The 21,989-nt window shown below is 52.5% G+C and overlaps 1 protein-coding gene across 2 annotated transcripts in view; it reads left to right on the forward strand.

Annotated features, from left to right (window-relative positions):
• The window catches only part of Kirrel1 (kirre like nephrin family adhesion molecule 1), a 99,770-nt gene extending 82,083 nt beyond the window's left edge, over nt 1–17,687 (forward strand). The window contains exons 4-15 of one of the 2 annotated variants that reach the window (XM_076862316.1): nt 3,080–3,237; nt 5,627–5,777; nt 6,841–6,946; nt 7,086–7,234; nt 7,439–7,566; nt 8,256–8,430; nt 8,518–8,618; nt 10,033–10,231; nt 11,317–11,424; nt 11,622–11,761; nt 12,436–12,513; nt 12,718–17,687. In XM_076862316.1, coding sequence (XP_076718431.1) covers nt 3,080–3,237; nt 5,627–5,777; nt 6,841–6,946; nt 7,086–7,234; nt 7,439–7,566; nt 8,256–8,430; nt 8,518–8,618; nt 10,033–10,231; nt 11,317–11,424; nt 11,622–11,761; nt 12,436–12,513; nt 12,718–13,194 — 1,970 coding nt within the window. In that variant the 3' untranslated portion in view covers nt 13,195–17,687. The remainder of the gene's footprint in view (nt 1–3,079; nt 3,238–5,626; nt 5,778–6,840; nt 6,947–7,085; nt 7,235–7,438; nt 7,567–8,255; nt 8,431–8,517; nt 8,619–10,032; nt 10,232–11,316; nt 11,425–11,621; nt 11,762–12,435; nt 12,514–12,717) is intronic. The other variant, XM_076862317.1, reaches the window with a different exon arrangement.
• The last annotated feature ends 4,302 nt before the right edge of the window (nt 17,688–21,989 follow it).

Raw genomic sequence — 21,989 nt, forward strand, 5'->3', positions numbered from 1 at the left:
GGAGGTAGGATGTTTAGTCTAGCTGCACCTTTCCCTCACTCTGCCCCATCCTGTTCTCTTTTTTGAGCCCTAAAATGCCTGGCAGAGGCACCACACAGAGCTAATAAGAAAGCCCGACATTTCTCTTTGCAGAACTGGGGTTTGAACCAGGAGCACTCTACCCCTGAGCTACATCCCCAGCTCTTGTTGTTTGTTTGTTTTGAAGCAGGGTCTGACTAAATTTCCTAGGCTGGCCTTGAACTTGCCATCTTCCTGCCTCAGCCTCCTGAGCAGCTGGGATTACAAGGCATGTGCCACTGGGCCCCCCAGAAGGCATGATATTCTTGCACCCCTCCTGCTCCCCAGAGCCTTGGCTCCAGGCAGCCTGGGGCCCAGAGACCGGGCAGGCCACAAAGGAGGAGGGTGCAGTGCCCTGGGCCTGGGATCAGCCTTCCTGTACACAACAGCTTCATAAACCCCCCTCAGCCCCAGCCAGTGTGCCCCTTGCCCACCCCACCTCTCCAGGCCAGCCATCTTCACAGAATGAACTCTTTCATTCGTCTTTACGGCAGGCTTTGAGAAGGGGCCTCCTGCTCCCCGGCAGACGCAGACACAATATAGATCTGCAGACCAACAGCTCATTAGTCACAGCAATAACAACCAGAGTGCACTGCCATGGGCTTAGCTTTGGGGTCAGGCAGGCCTGGCCCGCATCCCAGCTGTGCCACCGAGTCCGCTCCCGTGGCTCTGGTGTAACCTCCGGAGCCTCAACTCCTCCTGGGTAAATTAGGGTTAGTGATAGTCCCATGAAAGGATTAGGGAAGGACACCTTGTGGCAAGGTAAAATAAAGTCACCTGCACGAGACACTTAGCTGACACAAGGCCCACTTCCAAGGAAGGATGAAATTGTCGTCGATCGTATCACACTTTACAGGTGGCTTCTCTTCCTCCATCTCATGTGACCCCCACAACTGCAATTCTCAGGAGTCGGTATCAATGTTAGTTTTGAAATTTCACAAACAAGGGAACAGAGGGTGTGGACACTACGTGGGCACACTGATACACAGATCCAAGTCACAAATCCTGAGGTCTCGTTCATACGCAGGAGCACAAGTGGACTCCTGCACCCTAACAGCTGGCGTCCTTTGCCCAGCTGGGGAGGGCAGAGATGAGCTCACAGAGAGTAGGCACAGAGTTTGAAAGGCTAGAAAAAGTGGGCTGGAGGGAAAAGTGACAGATGGGTAGTCCTTCCCTGAACAAAGGGAACAGAGAGCTCAGGGGAGGAGCCCAGGAGCTCGCCCCGGAGTGGCCCGGCATCTGGGTGTACGTGGCATCTCCACCTGTAGAAGCTCAGGGCTCTGGTCACCCAGGACCCTACTTCCTAATGTGACACCAAGATGCGACCTCAGAGGGGCCCTGAAAGACCAGGAGACCCTGAGAGGCAGCCCCTTACTCATCTCTCTCCACGTTTCTCTGGTTCTCAAGCTGCTTCTCACCTGCATCCCCATCTGGCATTGGAACCAGATACACCAGGGTGCCCGAGGAGGAGCTGGGGGTCCAGGATGGTCAGCCAGGCGGGAGCCACAGCTCACGACTCGGGGAGGGAAGTAAAACTAACACATTTTACATTTCACCAGTGAGTCACACAATGCCGTCTACATACAGCACCTCACAGACGTTCCAGCGAGTAGGGATTAAGTCTCTAATGAAGAAACTAAGGCTCACAGACTCCAGAGACTCACCCCAAATCACAGACAGGTGCCAGGGTTTGAAACCACAGGAGCTTGGTTCTAAATTCCATTCTTTTCCCAGGATACCACGCGGCAGGTGTGCGTCCAACAGAACGCTGGCACAGGCCACAAGTGGAAACCCCAACATAGAGACGCTCATTTCATAAGCTCCAGGACAGCCCTTCCTCCCCAGTCCCATGGACCTCCCAGGGTCTCCTTTCAAGGGTCCCATTTGGAAAGCTCCCTTAGGGTCCTCCTTGTCTTCCCCAAAGAAGCAGAGACCCATCTTTTCTCATTTCGAGCTGATGATCGCTGTGGGGACTAAAGAGATTACAATCAAAATCCTCCTGCCTTTATCCCATCAATTGTCCATTTATTAATTCAGCAAAAAAAAAAAAAAAAAAATCTCCCCAAAGAACCTGCCAACTACCAAGCTCTGGTCGCAGAGGGTTTAGAGTAAATAAAAAGAGCCCATGCCCCAAGGCAACTCACAGTCTGATCACCTGAGCATTTAGAAGCCGGCAGAGATTGGAGATAGAGAGGCCCCGCTACCACCACCACTTGCCAACATCAGATATCTGACAACTGGATTCCTTAAGCATTTAGTAAAGGGCTGCTGTGGTCTAGGCACCCGAGACTATATATCGATGTTAGTAGGAGAGGGTCTCTGCTTTCCCAGGGGTTTTGGTTGGGATCGGGTTAGATAATCATTGCAAGGAATTCAAATACAGATAAGAGGAGTATTTAGCCAGTGCTGAGAGCTATGGGACTGTCTGGGGAGTGGAGCATGGGAAACTTTGTGCATGCACTGAGACTCGAGCGGGATGCCAGGACCCCAACAGCAGCTGTGAGCTAAGGACCTACCATCATGAAAGAACAATGAGGTGCAAAGCTTCAGGGCCTGACTGGAGGGCCCCAGAGCAGGGGGCTGAGGGGCCTGGCACTCATCATGTTCAGGGCAGTTGCCCCAAGGCAGAGGAGCAGGCTGGGGCGGGGGGGGGGGGGGGGGGGCTGGATGCAAGAAGCCCTGTACCTTCCCTAGGTATGAGCTTCCCCAGCCTTCTCCTGAGTTCAAAGCTACCACTCCATCTGTAGTATGTATCCATGACACCTGAGCCATCATGGGTGGGGAGGGGGGTGTAGTAACAAAAAATGGTCCAGGCTGGGAAAGAATAGCCGTGGCAGGAGGCTGGGACCAGCACATGAACATAGCGTGGGGCAATCCGGTTACTGTAAGTCAGGGGTGGGTGGCACCGCCCTGCAGAGAGGTGTGGATGTGGGTGCAGGGATGCCTCTGTGGGCAGAGGTCTTGGTCAGGAGGGCACTGTTGGCCACAGCCTGGGCTGACGTTGCTTTGCTCTCCCCCGCAGTCCCCCCAGAGGACACCAGAATTGACGGAGGCCCTGTGATTCTGCTGCAGGCGGGCACCCCCCACAACCTCACGTGCCGAGCCTTCAACGCCAAGCCTGCAGCCACCATCATCTGGTTCCGGGACGGGACGCAGCAGGAGGGCGCTGTGGCCAGCACGGTGAGACCCTTTGGCTCCCCTTGGCTCAGCCCTAGGTCCCCTTTCCTTCCCTATGGGGATTTGACCATAGACTGGGGAGAACATAGATGTGAAAACGGAGGCCTAGAGAGCTGGATTCCCGGGTTCACTGTGCCAGTCGGCTGAACAGCAGTGGAGGATAGTACTAGCCACTGCGATTGATGAAGCACCTCCTGTGTGCCAGGTCCCTGGACAGTCTCCCTGTAAGCTCACAAAGGGGTGACCGATAACCAGAGAAGTTGTGTGCCTTGCCAAGGTCACCCAGCTGGCGAGCTGGGATTGGTACCTGGGTCTGACCGTGCAGTCACCTCTACCCATTTCCCTTCAGCATCAGGTTGGCACATTATCCCAATCACGACAACCCAGAGGTTGGGGAAACGGGGGTTACCACGTATGTTTTATTGATAAGGAATCCAGACAGTAAGTGACTTGCCGAGGTCACATGGCAGAATCGGTGGTAGAAGCCCGTCTGATGGTGCCTGACTGTAATCCTCGAGACTTGGGAGGCTGAGGCGGGAAGATCGCAAATTGGAGGCCAGCCTGGGAAACTTTGCGAGACTGTCTCAGTAAAAAAATGGAAAGGGCTGGGGTGAGCTCCGTGGTAGAGCACCCTTGGGCTCAATCTCTGGTATCACAGAAAAAGAAAAAAAAAAAAAATCTTTGTTTCCAGGGTTCCTTCTGCTAGCCATGGGGGAACATATGTGCCCAGCCCTTTGCTGAGTGCTGCAGAAGATGCTTCTCAGGGTGGGGGGAGAGAACATTCCTCCAAGCATGAGCCAGGGGACTCTGGCTTTAGCTCCACTCGTAACACACTGTATGACCTTGAAAAATTCCTTCTACTTCTCTGTGATTTTGTAAGTGATCTTTTGGCCTCAGTAGTTCTTAACCCTTTACCACCAAGAACTCAAGTTATTTTTCTCCTAGAGGGTACATGTTTTAAAATAGTTGGGCTGCTGGGATGTGGCTTAGAGGTAGAGCAGTTGCCTAGTGTGTGTGAAGCCCGGGGTTCAATCCCAGGATGGGGGGGATGTGTGTGTGTGTGTATATATGCACATATTATGAATATATATTTATATAAAATCTGTCAAGTCTATTTGTTTATGCCATTTCTTGTCCACCCCCTTCTCATATTCATTTAAGCCTGTGGCACTTTGAAGCAACATGAGTGTTACTGTACTGTCCCAGTCCCCCAAAGATGTGTGTATGATTGTCAAACTGCAGGACCTTACTTTGGTTCAAGGGAGCATTTCCCTTAGACGGTTGACAATATGGGAAATTAGGCCTTGTGGGTTCTTGTGACCATATTTGGGGACCTCTGCTTGCGAGTCACTGAGCCAGTGTGAATCTTTGAGCCCATGAGTCCCTTCCCTAAACTCAAAAGGCATTTTACAGGTCAGCGGGAAAGGCCCGGTGCTGAAACACACCCAGGGAGCCAGGTGGATGTGCCTGGAGCCACGTGTAGGGCAGCCTGACTGTGGGGGCCAAGTTCAGGCTGAGAGTCCTGAAGCCTGGGGCTGGCCCTCGCAGGCTCTCCAGAAGAGGAAGGACTTGTACTGGGCTCAAAGAATTCCAAGAATGAAGCTCAATGCCATGGGGGAAACTATGCAACACAAAGAGGGAATTCTTATGCACGCTATGAACTTCAGTGATGATAAATCAATATTGGTTCCTCTGTTGTTTGTTTATTATTTGAGGGGCCAGGGATAGAGCCCAGGTGTATTCTCTCTCCAAGCTAAACCCCCAGTCCTTTTTATTTTGAAACAGAGTTTCACTATGTTGCTGAGGTTGGCTTTGAACTCCCTATCCTCCTGCTTTAGCCACCCAAGTCTTTGGGATTGTAGGCGTGTGCCACCACACCAGGCTATTGTAATAAATTTATCACACTAGTGCGAGATGTCAATAATGAGGGAAACTGAGGTAGGGAGAATATATGGAAACTATTTTCTGCTGTAAAATAATAAAGTCTGTGGGTGCAGTGGTGCATGCCTATAATCCCAGCGGTTCCGGAGGCTGAGACAGGAGGCTCGTGAGTTCAAAGCCCAGCGTCAGCAAAAGCGAGTTGCTAAACAACTCAGTGAGTGGGACCCTACCTCTAAATAAAACACAAAATAGGGCTCACAAAATAGGGCTCGGGAGGTGGCTCAGTGGTTGAGTGACCCTGAATTCAATTCCTGGTACCCCTAACAATAATAATAATAATAAAGTCTGAAAAATTAAAAACAACAACATCACATGGTGGGGAAGAAGTTGGGAGCGAGGGAGAAAGCTGAACTTTCAAGCCTTCCACCTGCCCAAGCTGGGCTCTGAGTGGGTCCCCTGAGAGCAGAGGGTTTTCAGCTTGACCGTGTCACCCACCCTCGGCCCTTCCCAGGAACTGCTGAAGGATGGGAAGAGGGAGACCACCATCAGCCAGCTGCTCATTAACCCCACAGACCTGGACATCGGGCGCGTCTTCACCTGCCGCAGCATGAACGAGGCCATCCCCAGCGGCAAGGAGACGTCCATTGAGCTGGATGTGCATCGTGAGTGGGGTCCCGAGGAGGGGCAGTCGGGGCCCGTCAGGTGGGGAGAGGATGCAGGCCACCAGCCCAGAATAAGCATCCCATAGGGGCCCCAGGACAGTTGCTCCCTTCCTTGCCTTCAGTTTCCTGGTTGGAACTCGGGGCACGGAGCGCTGACAGAAGGGGCACCGTAGTTGCAGAATATAAAATACAGACCAACAGTCCTTTATCCACAGTTCCAAACTGGAGTGATTTAGGGTCAAAACCTGAACCCAGGTATTTAACTGAAGAGCCGGATGCTCCTGCGGGGTGTGGTGGCACAATCAGGCCTGTAATCCCAGCAGCTAGGGAGGCTGAGGCAGGAAGATCACGAGTTCAAGGCCAGCCTTGGCAACTGAGTGAGACCCTGCTTCAAAATAAAAATTTAAAAGATCTGGAGAATGAATGTAATTCACTGATAGAGCCAGCATCCTTGGATTTAATCCCCAGAACTGCCAAAATAAATAATAAATAAAGTGGGTTATGTGTCTCACCGTGACGCATTGCTCAAATGCTGCGGGGGATCTTGCATAGTAAAGAGTCTTTCCAAAAAATTTGAAAAATTCCAAATTCCAGTCCCAAGGGTTTCAGATAAGGGATTTTGGATCTGGACTTGCTTCTTGGGGTTGTGAGAATTAAATAAGTTAGAGTATAAGAATGCCTAGCACGGGGTACGCTTACCTGGTAGGTGCTCAGTAAATTCCCTCTCTGGCCAGGGAAACATGGGGGTGCCAGCAGTAATTGGGGACGCTCCCACCCTGTCCCCTTGTAGTTAGACCAGTGAGCCCACACTGACGCCTAGTGGCCGTGGTGTGTCATTACACCCATTAAATAGTTTGCCCCTTGGGTGCCATCCTTGGTGGCCAGTCACCCTTGCCAACCACCCTTCCACCTGTGTGGAGAAGATGAGGGAGATGGTTTATTTATTGGACCTATCACACTGCAAACCCAAATTCCCAGGCCACACCAGAACATATGTGCCAGGGGGAGAATAAGAAATTCAAAAGACAGAAGAGAGCCTGACTTCCTGTCCCCTGCTTTGCAGACCCTCCTACAGTGACCCTGTCCATTGAGCCGCAGACGGTGCAGGAAGGCGAGCGTGTTGTCTTCACATGCCAGGCCACAGCCAACCCCGAGATCCTGGGCTATAGGTGATAGGGTCGGGGCTGGGAGCGCTCTGGGAGGGATAGTGAGACCAGGAGGTGGGGGTACTGTGGAGGCCAGTGTCCTCGGAGGTAGCGGAGAGAGTGCCAAGTCCTGATCCCACTTCTGTGCTGCATCCTCCCCCAGGTGGGCCAAGGGGGGCTTCCTGATTGAAGATGCCCAGGAGAGCCGCTACGAGACCAACGTCGACTACTCCTTCTTCACGGAGCCCGTGTCCTGTGAGGTCCACAACAAAGTGGGCAGTACCAACGTCAGCACTTTAGTTAACGTCCACTGTGAGTAGCTAAAAGGACAGGGACAGGGAGAGGGGGCCTTCACAGGGCGTAGGGTGGGGGTGGTGAAAGGACCCACGCAGCTCAAGGAGCTAACGATGGGAAATGATTAAGGAGGGGTAGCTGGGTGGGGGCTGGGAGGGGAGACTGATGGGTGTTGGCCCCCAGTGAGCTTCGGACCTGACCAGCTGCTGGTGTTTACCTCAGTTGCCCCCCGGATTGTAGTTGACCCCAAGCCCACGACTACAGACATTGGCTCTGATGTGACGCTCACCTGTGTCTGGGTTGGGAACCCCCCCCTCACCCTCACCTGGACCAAGAAGGACTCAAACATGGTAAGATTCTCCCTGTCCATCCTGAATGGGGACGAAGGGCTGTGGCCGTGGGAGCCTAGCAAGGGGCAAGGAGAGGGGTAGGATTCTTTTTCAAGTTGAACCTGGGCAATGCAGCGAGGGTCCGGCGATGTGGAGAAGGGCAGTGCTTGCGGTCGGCCCTTCCCCTGCTCACAAGACAGCTGACCCCTTCAGAGGCTGTGGGAGGGACAAGCTGGCCTAGGCTGGTGGGGGACGAGGAAAGAGGGCCTGCGGTAACATGGCTCTGGTGGCACAAGATCCAGGAAATCAACGGTGCACAGGAAGGGGGGAAGCCGGAATGACTCACTAGAGAAGTTTGGGCTCTGCGGCTCTAGAGACCCCTAATGACAGGCCTAGTGACAGTTTGGACAAGAATGGTAGGAAGAAGAATTTCAGAGTCAGGTGTCCTACCTGGTTTGGCAATAAGCCCACTGGAGGAGATCATTCAGAAGGACTTTATCTTAAAATTACTGCAGCCTCCACCTGCCCTGTCTGGCCTCCTCTCAGTCCCTGGCCACTCTTGCACAGATGATCTGTTTCAGTGCCAGTGTGTTTAGAGTCAGGGGAAGGATCGATCGGACTCGGGAACTCCATCTCCCTTCTGGGAATTCACCTGTGGCCCTTCCTGCTTTCTTTCCAATGCCTCCAATGCGGGGCCCTCACGGACCTAGGGGCCCAGGCCTCCTGGCTCCCCACCCGAGGCTGCTCTCTCTGCCCAGGTTCTGAGTAACAGCAACCAACTGCTTCTGAAGTCGGTGACCCAGGCAGATGCCGGCACCTACACCTGCCGGGCCATCGTGCCTCGGATCGGAGTGGCTGAGCGGGAGGTGCCACTGTATGTGAATGGTGAGTGGCCCGAGTGGGTCGGGGTGGGGGCTCCTGAGCAGGGGCTGCAGGTTCCGACGGGCCCTGACCATGTCTTCTCGCTCGCAGGGCCCCCCATTATCTCCAGCGAGGCGGTGCAGTACGCTGTGAGAGGTGACGGTGGCAAAGTGGAATGCTTCATAGGGAGCACTCCACCCCCCGACCGCATCGTGAGTGCTGGGACCCAGCCTGGACCCCAGCCCCTGCTGCTCTGCCCACTGCCTCTGGCTTGGCGTTTCGATGTCCTCACCCCCTGTCCTGGTCTTCTAACCCTCTGCCTTTCTGTTCCCCTGTCCCACCTCCTCATTTATGTGGGTGACCGTGGGCAAGTTTCACAGCGTTTTGAACCTCAGTTGCTTGACCTGTAAACTCTCCTCCCTCATCCCCAGTGCCTTCTTGTCCTCCCACCTTGCCTGCCTTCCCCCTCCCTCTCCCTCCTCCCCTGGCCCAGCCTGCCTCCTCCCTCCCCACGGGCTTTCCTTCCCACCCTGCCCCATTCTCCTCCTCTCCCTTCTCGAGCATCCCTCCTCCCAGCCCCTCTCCACTCCTCCCTCCTCCCACCACACCATGAGCCATTAATTCGTTCCATGACCATTAACCGTCAAACCCCTCATCACATTTAATGACCATTTGGCTAACTCCAGGGCTGCCCAGGGACACTTCATTACCACGGCCGCCCGGGCAGCCGACGGCTGGGCTCCCGGGGGGCCATCTTTGCAGAGCTGGGAGGATTGATCCCTGGAAAGGAGCCAGTTAGTTCTCAGCTGTTCCCCTTCCTTAGCTCCACTCTGTGAGTGGGGACAGGGTGGTGGGGAAGGCAGGGGTCTGGGGGATGCTCCTTTCTGGTTCCTTCCTGCCCATTACAAGAGCCTGCGGGCAGGCGGGTGGGTCTCCAGTGCCAGCATGTAGGTTCTTGAGTGTTGGTCAAAGGTAAGGTTGTGGCTCAGCGGTAGAGCACTTGCCTAGCACATGTGAGGCACTGGGTTCCAGCCTTAGCATCACATAAAAATAAATAAAATGACTTTTTTTTTTTTTGTTTAAAGGTAAGGCTAAAGATTGAGTTACGGAGTCACAGATTTTAGAGCTAGAAGAAGTTTTGAGTATCGTCCCTTTTTAGCCTGATTCTTTCAGAATCAGGCTAGAAATGGACAATGCCGAGACCTAGAAAGGGAAAGAGAGACCACACAGGGATTCGGGGACAAGAGAGAGCCAAGATTATAGTCCAAGGTCCTGAAATCCCAATGCAGAACTTTTCTCTGCAACATCCCTTTATTGGGTCAGCTGTATCCACATCACCCAGGGTCATAATTAAAAGATCCCTAGATCTCTTCCCTGGAGATTGTACTTTCTGAAGAATTTCCCTAGGTAAATCTGATGTCCTCCATGTCTGGGAGCCCCTGCTCCTCAATGCTAAGGGTCTGAGGCAGTAGGTGTGACGTTGGTTATAGGGTAAGTGTTGGGCAGGTCTTAGGATGCACAGGGCAGGTGGGGGCGAGGGGGCTAGAGGGAGGATCAGACAACACCCGGGCAAATGCTTCTGCCACTTCCCGCTTTCTGACCTCCTTCCTGTCCTCCCCACGCCAGGCTTGGGCATGGAAGGAGAACTTCCTAGAGGTGGGGACCCTGGAACGATACACAGTGGAGAGGACCAACTCGGGCAGCGGGGTGTTGTCCACACTCACCATCAACAATGTCATGGAGGCCGACTTCCAGACCCACTACAACTGCACGGCCTGGAATAGCTTTGGGCCCGGCACAGCCATCATCCAGCTGGAAGAGCGAGGTGACTGGCCATGCTGGCTGTCCAGCCCAGCCCAGGGCAGCCCAGGGATTTTGCTGTCTCTTCTCCCCAGGGAAAGGCTCCTAAAGAGAGAGAGAGGACTCCTTCTCTTGAGTAGCCCCACCAGATGCTGGCCTTGTGCTCAGTGGGGAAATTTGCTCCCTTATGAACATTTACTGAGCATCTTTATGGGCCAGACTCTGCAGTAGGGGCTGCGGGGGACAGTCTTGCCCACAGATAACTTTCAGCTTTAGCGGAGGAGCTTACAGAGTGGAAGCAAATGAATTCAGACAGAGAAAAATTAAGTGATCTGTACAAGGGGGTAACACTACCTATCTCGTTGGGTGTTTTGTTAGGACTCAGTGAGACAATGTTTACAAAATGCCTGGTGTGTAACAGCGCTCAGTAAGTTTGGGTTCCCCGACCGCTTCAAGAATCCTCAGTCTGGTAGGAGAGATGTGTCCCTCTTTCAGGCCCTGCTGGTAGGATGGATTTGCTTTTGACTTGGACTCAAGTCGGATGAGGGAAAGACCGCATTTGTTTTTGGTTTTGAGAACTAGGCATTGATGTCGGGCATAGGGAACCAGAGAAAACAACTAGAGATCTCATCGATTTAGATTTAGCTGAGGATGCTGCAGGGTATGATGGGGGTTGGGAAAAGACAGTGGTGTGGATGGGGGAGGCGACAAGAGGGTGGAACACAGATGGCAGATCAGAGTGTTTGGAGACAGCTGCCCTCAAACAGGGGCCCTGCCCAGGAAGGCTGGACCGTGCTTCATGGTCAGGTGGACCAAAAAAGGGAGAGACAGGCTAACCAAGGGCCAGAGTCAAGCTGATGCCCAGATGCAGGGATGGAACACAGCCATGAAGTCCAGTCTGGTCTGGCTGAAGCATTACAATCCGGCAACAATCCAGACCTCCCTCTCCGTTGCAACCTGAACTTGAACCTCATATGGTGCACAAGCTCAGTCACAATTTAGCCTTGTACACGATCCAGGGTTGCCACTGTGGCTCATGGCCCACGCTGAGCGCAGGCCCCCAGTATGACTCCGTGCTCACCCCTGTTCCTTTCCTTCCCCTGTCGGAAGAGGTGTTACCTGTGGGCATCATCGCGGGGGCCACCATCGGCGCAGGCATCCTGGTCATCTTCTTCTTCGTCGCCTTGGTATTTTTCCTCTATCGACGCCGCAAAGGCAGTGAGTATGGTCCCGAAGCAGCCACAGCACACCTGTCCCCACTGCATGCGCATTCATTCCAGGGCATGTGACGAGACATTCCAGACAGTGCCCGTGAGGAGCCGAGGGGTGGTGGTTGAGCTCCCTGGCTCATGGGGGGGGACTAGAAGCAGCCACGGCAGAAAGCACCTGGCCCAGCTGCATCTCCCCGTCCCAAGGTCGTAAAGATGTGACCCTGAGGAAGCTGGACATCAAGGTGGAAACCGTGAACCGAGAGCCACTCACCATGCATTCTGACCGGGAAGACGATACTGCCAGCGTCTCCACGGCCACCCGGGTCATGAAGGCCATCTACTCGGTGAGGGTCCCCTTCTTGACCAGCTCCGCCCAGCTCAACTCACTTCCACACACTTGCACACTCATACCCACGCACACATGCACGTGCCAGGTTAGCTTCCCTCCAGGAGAGGATAGGCAGGGGCGGGGTTCTCTTAGGTTTCCTTTGTCCCGTCTTTCTGCCACACAGACCCAGAGTTGGACCTCCTTAGGTGTTTTGTGCTCCAACTCCCTTATCACCGAGATGGGGCAACAGCCCCAAAGAGCAGCAGCCACAGGCACAAGGTCACACTGCATGGTAGCCACAGAATTCGTGCTGGGTAGCCAGGTGCAGTGGTGCACACCTGTAATTCCAGAGGCTCAGGAGGCCGAGGCAGGAGGAGCACAAGGCCCGTCTGGGATATTCAGCAAGAGCCTGTCTCAGAATACAAAATAAAACATAAAAAGGTCTGGGGATGTGGCTCGGTGGTAGAGCACCCCTGGGTGCCATCCCCAGGACCCTGCTGGAAGCCAGGTCTCTGGCCTCCTCCCGCCACATCCCAGTGCCTCTGCTGGGGGGAAGACACAGAATGCCAGTCTGCCTCTGACCCCAGACCTTTCCCTTAGCAGGTGGCCTCTGGGCATGGGGACGGGGTTGGCGAGGGGGGACAAGAGCAGGGCCCCCATCTCCTGACACCCGCTCCTGCCGCTCTGCAGTCCTTTAAGGATGATGTGGATCTGAAGCAGGACCTGCGCTGTGACACCATCGACACTCGGGAGGAGTATGAGATGAAGGTGGGAAAGGGGCTCTGGGGTTGGCTGAGGACCCGCTGGGAAATAGGGGCCCAGGGCCTGCTGCTGGAGGAGGCCTGTGGAAGGGAGCCGGGGTGGAGTGGCGCTGGATGGGAACAGGGAGAGCCAGAGGGGGAGGCCCAGAAAGCCCCCGGAGACTCCAAGAGGAAACTCCAGCCTCCGTGCTCTTCTCTCGTTGCCCCCCAGGACCCCACCAATGGCTACTACAACGTGCGCGCCCACGAAGACCGCCCGTCCTCCAGGGCGGTGCTCTATGCGGACTACCGCGCCCCTGGCCCTGCCCGTTTTGATGGTCGCCCCTCATCCCGTCTGTCCCACTCCAGCGGCTATGCCCAGCTCAGTACCTACAGCCGGGCCCCCGCCTCTGACTATGGCCCTGAGCCCACAGCCGCTGGCCCTGCTGCCCCTGCGGGCACCGACACAACCAGCCAGCTGTCCTACGAGAACTACGAGAAGTTCAACTCCCACCCCTTCCCCGGGGCAGCTGGGTACCCCACCTACCGACTGGGCTACCCGCAGGGCCCACCCTCCAGCCTGGAGCGGACCCCGTACGAGGCGTATGACCCCATCGGCAAGTACGCCACGGCCACTCGGTTCTCCTACACCTCTCAGCACTCGGACTACGGCCAGCGGTTCCAGCAGCGCATGCAGACTCACGTGTAGGGGCCAGAGCTGGCGGGGGCGTCTCTGCGGGGCAGAGGAGAAGGCTTCTCACAGCCGTTCCCTGATATTCAGGGGCGTTGCTAACTGCTCCCTTCTTGGACCAGCCTTCCTCCTCCCACCATGGCAGGTGGGGAGCGGGTCTCCCAGAAACACCCCGTCCCGAGGATGGTGCTCTGCGCATGCCCCAGCCTCCTGGGCCTGCCCTTCCCTCTTCTTCGGGAGGTTGTGTCTCTTCCGCCCTGTGCCCTTGCTGACCCCAGCTCGGGGACAGGGAAAGTGGAGGTTGGGGAGAACAGAGGGGGCACTTTTTAGCATTCCCTTTCTATCCCGCCCCTCTGGTCTCCCATAAACCGGCAGGGGGATACGCGGGGGTTGGCAGGCTTTGACCTAGGGGACATTTAAGGACGGGAGTGGGTGGCTCTAGCACAGACAGATGGAAAGCAGGATAGCCCACCCAGTCCCTTCGTTTGCTCTCTTGTCTTGGGTGCATCTGTCCCTCAGGGCACTGCAGAAGGGACCTTGGGTTCGTGTTGGCTCTTGTCTATAGAACAGCCCTGGGAGCCTTCCCAGGGATCCTGGGATCAAAACGTCAGTCACCCTAGCTGCCACTGTGGATATCTGTCAGGGTGCAGAGGGATCCAGAAACCTCCAGCAGCACTGCTCCCTTCTTCCCTTCTCCCCCGAGCTGGGCCCACCCAGATGAGTTGCAAGTGTGGTGGAGAAGGAAAGGTCAGGACCGTGTTCTGATGGATCAGCAAGTCGACCACTGTGCCCTGCTGCTGCGTGGCAGTTCCCAGAACCAACACTAGAGGGAGGCACTCGAGCCCCGTTTTCTGCCCCACTTCCTGGCTTTAACTCTTGAGCCTGCTTGGGGAGCAGTAGGTTGAGATAGAGGTGTTGCAAGCTATTTTGCAAAGGCGACAACAACAACAACAACAACAACAAATGATGAAAACCTCATCTGGAAAGAAGCTGTAGGGGTTACCCCGCCCAAATACAAGTCCCAGTGGAAAGAAAAAGGGATACCTGTTCTTCTCCACCAAGTTCCCGACACCCTCCATTACCCTTTCAGTCTCTAAGCACTTTGAATTCATTTTACACATTCAGGTGGTCCAGGTGGGCTCCAACAGGGTTAGGGAAGGGCGTTGGTCTCTGACTCCGCTGTCTTACCCTAAGCCCCACCAGCTGCTTAGGGCCCACCTCCCAGAGGGCCGGGAGAGGTTCTCTCTAGGAAAGTTCTGGTTTTAAGTGTCTTTTTCCCTCCTTGGACCAATCCGACTCCTTCTTCCACTTCAGTGCCTTGAGTGTCTAGCTTTGGGTGACCGTCCCTGTGTGGGCGGTTGGGCAGGGAGCGGTACTTGGGAAGCTCCAGACAGGCTGTCAAGGGTTACCGTGACAGAGGAGAGTGAGGGGAGAGGACCTGGAGGGGAAGGAGGCCTGGAGATGGCCCTGAGGGGGAACTCAGCGCTGCCCCGGGTGGAGAAGGAGGCGCCGAAGGGCACTGCGGGCATTACAAAGCCCATGCTCTCTTGTCCCACCCCCACATGCACCCGCGCCCCCACACATTCCATGCCATTCACTTCTCAGCTGCCACCTTCTGACCAAAGAGAACAGGCACCCCAAAGAGAATCGGTACCCTTGCCCGGCCTTGTCTGCCTGAGGAGCTGCGTCTGCAGCCTGCCTCCTCGCCCATGGCCAGCCCGTTGGGAGGGGGACACCGGTGCAATTCCCAGAATGCTCCTTGCCCTTTCTCGGTGGTCACCATTCATTAGTCATGTTCGCTTTAATGAGTTACATGCTCATCAGCCACGGGCCATCACCACCCCTTACAGATGGGTCCATGGGGTGACATTCCTAGACATCCTCTCACTGGTAAAGAGTAATACCCCAGAAGCCAGCAGCTGCAGTTCCAGCCTGCCCTTGTGTCCTCTTCCACTTGAGCCGGACAGTCCCTGCAGAACGGGACCTACCTGGGGTATTTACGGTTTCCAGCTGTATCCCACCCCTGGAAGCTCACGGTCCTACGGAGTCCTCTCATGAGAGCACAGAGAGAAGGCTTTAAGAATGCAGGTTCCTGTGCAGATAAATTTGTGCAAATTTTTCATAGGCACCAGCAGCTGTGGCTAATCTAAACAACTGAAGTCTAAATAGGGTTACCTTTAAAACAGGAATATTCAAGGTATTCAGTTTTGTTTGGGAATTGGGCAGATTCTCATATCCTCCTTTTCAGTTTTAACAGTGGGAACCTGCGTGGTGGACCAAGTGGAATAGCTTATCTAGGGAGGACAAGATGCCCTTGATCCCAGAGCTCTGTTGTCTGAAGCTGTAGTCCCCAGCATTGCATTGCCCCAGGACTTGGAATCCTGATTCCCTTGGACATTACCATCCCAGTGGGAAGGGCACGGGGCTAGTGGTCAGGAGATCCAGGACCCAGTTCCGATGCTGGGTTCATTCACAGAGTGGCCTGGCCTAACCTCTATGTTCATTGCCTCCAACTTTCTGTCCTGCAAGATGAGGGGAGAGAGTTACACAAACCTGAAAGGATTCCGTTTTGGCTTTGTTCACCTGAGGAGGTGCCGTGCGGGGCTGTGCATCCCTGGCAAGCAGTTGGGAGCAGTAAGCAATCCGTGAGGGTTGGGGAGCTCAGGGGTTCTCCCCTACTGAAAGAAGCTTTCCCCATGTGCTTCATTATCTTGTCAGAAGTGTTGTGAATTCATTTCCACCAGAGACCCCTTTATTACAAGCAGCAACAGCTACCCTAGTTATCTGTGCTGCTTCCCACTTGATGCTGACAGGTTTGCAAAGAAGACTGTGGCTAGAGAAGGGCATAGTGGGTTTCCTTTAGTTTGCTCCCAGGTCACAGGCATCTATTTCTTGGTGGGGAGTGGTGATTGGTCCTCGAAACACTCCTAAGGCCCAAAGGATACTCTGCTTCCTGAACAAGGTGAAGCCTGCAGTCCAAATGTTTATGAGCTGGGCTGGGAGTGGGTCCAGCTAACCTCTCCATGAGAGAGCAGGTGTGGGGAAGAGGAGGCAAGTGGTTTTGACATAAGCTTTGGGTCCAGAAAAGGTTCTTATTACCTTGGATGAGCCATGGTCTCTGCTTGTGAAGGGCCCAGCCTGCATCCTAAATCCTGGATCCCTCAAAGTCCAGCCATAGAGTTTGCATGAAACAAAACTCGTCATAGTGAGAAAGGACAGTAGTACCCGGCATGAGAGCAGTGCTAGGTTCTCAGATATCGAGCTTGGAATGGAAGGTTAGTTTGACCACCCTGTCTGCCAGCGATACTCTTCCTTATCCAGAAGTTTCTGCTTTCCTTACGATTTTGAGGGAAGCTTTTTCTGCCTTTCAGGATGGAGCACATTGCAGGGGAGTCTCTTGCCCTCCATTCCTGTGGTGAACCTGCAGACACTGTCAGGAGCATCAAGTCCCGGGCTCCTTAAAACAGAGCCAGATGGCCACAAACACGGTACCCCAGTAAGGCTCCTGACCCTGGTGAGCCCAGAGAGGAGGTCATAATAGGGAACACTGAGGCGCACTGGCAGACCAGCATCATTAGGCATTCATTTTTGTGAAAAAGCTACAGAATTAGCATCTATAGATCTCATTCCCTTCTCCATGTCCCCCAGGGTATTCCTCCTCTTGTCAAAGCCTGGCTGTTTGTGAGGCTGTTGGCTCACCTCTGGCAGCTTGGTTCCGACACTCAACCTCTGGGCTGCTGAGGAGAGGTGTGGCTTGGGGATCTCTGAATTGGGGAGATGGGGCAGAATCCCATTTTCTTGTATCACTGTGAGGGAGCTCCAGGCCCTGCTGCTGGAGAGACCATTGCTGCGCAGAAGTCACAGGCCATACTGGGCAGTTCTGGTACAAGCCTGCCCTTAAAAATAATAACAACAATAATAATAACTCCATGTGCATACAACTCTCATTCATTCCTACCGTCCCCCTGTTCCCCATCCCTGGGCTTCTTACTGGCCTCTGAGTTGGTGGGTCAGGATTCTGGAGCATTCAGATGTAGCCCCTGGGAACACGCAAATTCTGGGGAGGAAAGAACAGCCAAATTGCCAATACAATCAAACTCTTGACCCAATCTCATTAGCAATAGTGACCCAGAAGAGTTTGGCTGCCTCCAACTTCACCAGAAAGAGTCCCAAGCCTCCCTGTGGTCACATTTTCTACCCCAGCCTTTCTTGGGATTGTAACCTCTATTTCTGGCTCCAGTTGAATTTTTATCCACCCAAATCCCAATCGATGGATCCATGATGATAATTAAGAGAAGAGAAAAAGAAATATTATTTTTGTTAGGACAGACCATCGTAGATTTTTAGCAATGTGTATCTGTGTGTTCCTCACACCTTTTCCTATTCTGCCTTTTTTTTTTCTTTTTTTTTTTTTTTTTAAATATTATGTACTATATTTTTAGTCTCAAACACACTATATATTATATATATTTAATTTTTTATATATATAAATATAAATGTTTTAAAAAGTGTGATGTTTGTGTTATTTAATACACAAGCAACTAGTTACTCATGGGCCTGACTGGGTTTGGAGTGAAATGGTCCAGGTTTGGGTTTGAGATTGCAGAAGCTATATATTTAGGTCACCTCCACGCTATGCGCAAACATTTTATTCACCCGTTTGTGACTATTGCAGAACCCTGAGGCCAGTTACAGCAGTTCAGGGACAAATACTAGGAGCTCTGGGGTTTTCCTGTTTGTTCATTTGTTTGTTTTGAACATAGACTCCCAATGTTCTGTACCTGGCCTGATTATGAGCACGGGAAAGGGGGAGCATTTGAACCTGGGATTCAGATCCCAAAGAAATTGGGAGTGGGTGTGCAAGCAGGGTTTGGTTTCATTTATTAAAATGCTATGGTTTGGGTAAAAAGCAAAAGGTTACCAAGCCCCCAATCTTTGGAACTTGTGGTGAAACAGATGGTTTGGCAGTGTGCACACAGAGAAATCTGCCGAGAAATCTTAAATTTTCTGATTTTAGTAGAGTTTTTCTGGGATTTCACCGTGAGTAGTTTGCAGGAGCATTTGATACCCGGAATTATTTTCAGATAATGATTTTGAAAGCTATAACTCATATGAGAGTAATGCTGTGGCTTATCATTTTCCTCATCCAGTTAATGACCGAGCAGGCTCAAGACTGATTACAGGAGCCTTTTTGTACACAAGGGACACAGAACACAGCCAGAGATATGGGATGTAAGAACTGAAAAAAAAAATATTTTCCATATAATGCAAACTGTTTCTAAGAAGGTTGGAGGTTACAACCCAGGAGCTGAAGCCCAGGGAGGTTATAGGTGCAAGAGGTCTGGAATCTGGAGGCACGTGGTCAGGACTATGTCTATAGGTTCCCAAGGTGAGTATAATCTAGATAGGAATGAGAGGCCCAGTGCGGGGCGAATGTAGAGGCTGAAGCCAGGTAAATTGCACTGTTACAGATTAAAAAAAAAAAAAAAAAATTGCATCCATAGTCAGCATCTAGAAGCAAATAGATCACCCAGGTTCAGTAGTACAGGCCTAGAATCCCATCCCAGCCACTCTGGAGGCTGTCAAGAGGATTGGAAGTTCAAAGCCAGACTCAGCAACTTAGTGAGACCCTGTCTCAAAAAAAAAAAATCAAAAGGGCTGGGAATGTGGCTCAGTGGTGAGTCCACCAAAAAAAAAAAAGAAAGAGACAAATAGATGGGGGAGGGGGGTAGAAGGGGAGAAGAAGCAAAGTTAAGCAAATTGGAGGCCCAGGTGAATTCTGTTAGGCCAAGTGGTGTTGGCTGGGATGTCCTGTTCTTTAGGTCTGTTTGTGTGTCCTCACTTCCTGGGCAGCTTCCTGTGTCCAGTTAGGATATGTTTTGTTCATCTCTGCTTCCCCAGAGCCTGGCACAGGGCCAGCAAATATTTGGGGACAAGTCTGCGTATTGGGCATGAGGCTCCACTGGACTAACCCACTCTCTTAACCACAGAAAGGCCACAGGGGCTAGTCCTTTTATGTTGGGCCTCATCCTGTACCAGAGGCCCCAGGACAAATAATAATGACACAGCCGCTATGTCATCAAGCATTACGAAGCTTTAAAAGCCACTCTGCTGTCTCTTGTGAGGTTTGCCTCACCACCAGAGCTCCTGGCTTAGCTTCGGACATGTACCCTTTTGCACTTTCACACCAAGGAGTGAAGTCCAAAGTCCTCCAGGATCTGACCCAAACCAAACCACAGTCTAAGGACTGTGCCTTGTTTGCAGTATGGCCCTGGCTCTCTGCTGGTGCCCAAGCTCTTCTCTGCCCATATCCCTTTACCTTCTCGTTTCCAAATATTATTTATCCTTAGGGTCCAGCTCAAAGGCCTTTTCCTTGTCCTCTGGGAAACTGTAGTCACCTTTTCTCCCTCTGGGAAAGTCGGCCATCTCGTCCCATTAATACCTTCTGCTTTGATCACAGGGTTTGGTGTATAACGCATCAGCGCTTCTCTCCTAAAAGAAGGACACATGAAGGCAGAGGTCGCGTGTCACTTATTTGTGTCCCCATCACCCAACCAGCATGCCTAGCCTGGAGCTGCTCAGTGTGTGCGGGAAGTGGGGGGGATGTGGGCAGGGGAGGGGGAGTGGTGGAAATCAATGCAGGGGGTTGAACCTGGAGGAGCTCGTGCAGGGTGAAGCAGTACCCCATGGTATAGAGAGGCATGGACTCAGGTCAGTGCCAAGTGGATGAACATGACCAGTGCTGATACGGAGCTCTCTCTGAGTCCCCAGGGCTGCTGGGCAATGCCAATCTGACTTCTTTGGGCCAACATGCTATAAACAGAAGTGACATGTCACTTCCAGACCAAAGCATTTAATTGCCAGTGTGAGGCTCTCCAGCGTTTTCCCCCCTCTGCCACAGTGACAGGAGCTCATTGATTCCAGATGGTGCAGTTTTACAGTAGTGAATCTCTCTGCCCAGGTCCCTGAGTGACTATGTGAAGCGGAGTCTCTTTGCCAACACGTAATTTGAAGGAGAAACGAATATTATTTAGATACTGACTTTTATCTCGCCTGTGGTGCTGGGGATCAGACACAGAGCCTTATACACGCTAAGCCCATGCTCTAGGACTTGTGGTTGTTTGTTACAGCAGCACAATGTGTCCTATCCTGATTAACACAGAGAGTGTTAAAATCCTTCCTTCACCATTTGGTCCTTGGGTAAACTACTTCCTATCTATATATCTCTCTTTTCTCCTTTGTGAAAGAGACTGGTAATAGTTCCTATTCCAGGGAAAGTATTTAGCAGAATTCTAGCACAGAGTCCTCAGTAAATGTCAATATTTGTTAATCTAGAGGAAGGGGAGTAGTGGGCTTCTGCCCCTTTCCTTCCTTTACCCTTTTACTTAGAGATCTCAGGAAAATTGTCAACAATTGCCTAGAGATTATAACAGGACCTGGCCAGGCGCAGTGGTGCACACCTGTAATCCCAGTGGCTTGGAGGCTGAAGCAGGAGGATCTCGAGTTCTAAACCAGCCTCAAGAAACTCAAAAGTGAGACAAAAAAGGGCTGGGGTTGTGGCTCGTCAGTTGAGTGTCCCCGAGTTCAATCCCCAGTACCAAAAATAAATTTAATTTTTTTTTTTTTTTTAAGTAAACAGAACCTGGTCTCTGAAAAGGGAAGAAATAAGTAGGTTAAAATCCCAGCAAAGCCTCCTGTAACCCTGTGATACCTGGCAGGTCAGCACATCTTACCGTTACCTATATATCTGTGAAATCTTTTGAAGTCTTCCATGAGGGGAATTATACAAAAGCCTTTTGTAAATAGCTACACAGTATTCAAATGTGAGTGGATTACTTTGATCCATTAACACTGTAGCATCCTTCCCCACCCTATCTGGCCCCCACCCCCAGCACCCCAGCCCCACACCCAGGGGCCTGCCACAGCACTGTAGTAGTGGACTTGATAGGAGGAGACTGTGCCCATCCAGCTGGGCCTGATAGAGCTCCGCCTGCAGGCCCCGGGGTTCTAAAACCAAAAGACCAGCTCTCAGCAAAGCGGAAACTTGGGGGAGGAGAAAGATCCCTCCTTGGCACTCACTTTCCCATTTCCTTTACCCATTGTAATTAGCTACACAGAGGCGACCTCCTGGGGAGAGCGGAGCCATCAGCTCCCAGAATTGAACCAAAGAGCTTTGTCTTTGGTTCCTCTCCACATAATACTGCTCTCTTGGTGGTCGCTAGGCAAACACATCCTGCATTCATTTGCATACTGGGGGATATTTCATATTTTGAGGCTCAGATTAATGTTCCACCTTTCCAAAAGAGACACTGGTGGAGGCCTCTTTTCAAACAGCATCCCGTCAAGATTACTAGCAGATAGCCTGAGGGGTGACCAAAATCCTGTTTTTCTCAGAGTCCGTGTGATTCCCTCGGTAAGATAAATGTTTACCTGTGGAACATAGAACCTCAAAAGTCGAAGGCGCCTCTGGGGCCATTTGGTCCAACTTTAGACCCAAAGCAGAAGCCCCCATTCAGCCTCAGAGAGAAATGGGTTCTGTGTCAAGGCTGACAGGCGATAGGAAAGTAGGGTGTCTTTTTATGAAGTCTGGATTTTGGAATCTGAAGGTCTGATCCAGAGAGACGATCCATTGGCCTCTCTGGGCTTCTGTTTCCTCATCCATAAAAATCATCCTTTCATCCCTGCCAAAAATATGTATTGAACATTTACTGCGTGTCTGACAGAATCCCGTACCCTGGGAACAAAGCAGGGCACAAAACAAAGTCCCCGCTCTCTAAGAGCTACACGGAAATGGCAGAATGTGGACGATCAGC

This window comes from Callospermophilus lateralis, chromosome 7 (genome assembly GCF_048772815.1).
Source record: "Callospermophilus lateralis isolate mCalLat2 chromosome 7, mCalLat2.hap1, whole genome shotgun sequence".
Lineage (NCBI taxonomy): Eukaryota > Metazoa > Chordata > Mammalia > Rodentia > Sciuridae > Callospermophilus > Callospermophilus lateralis.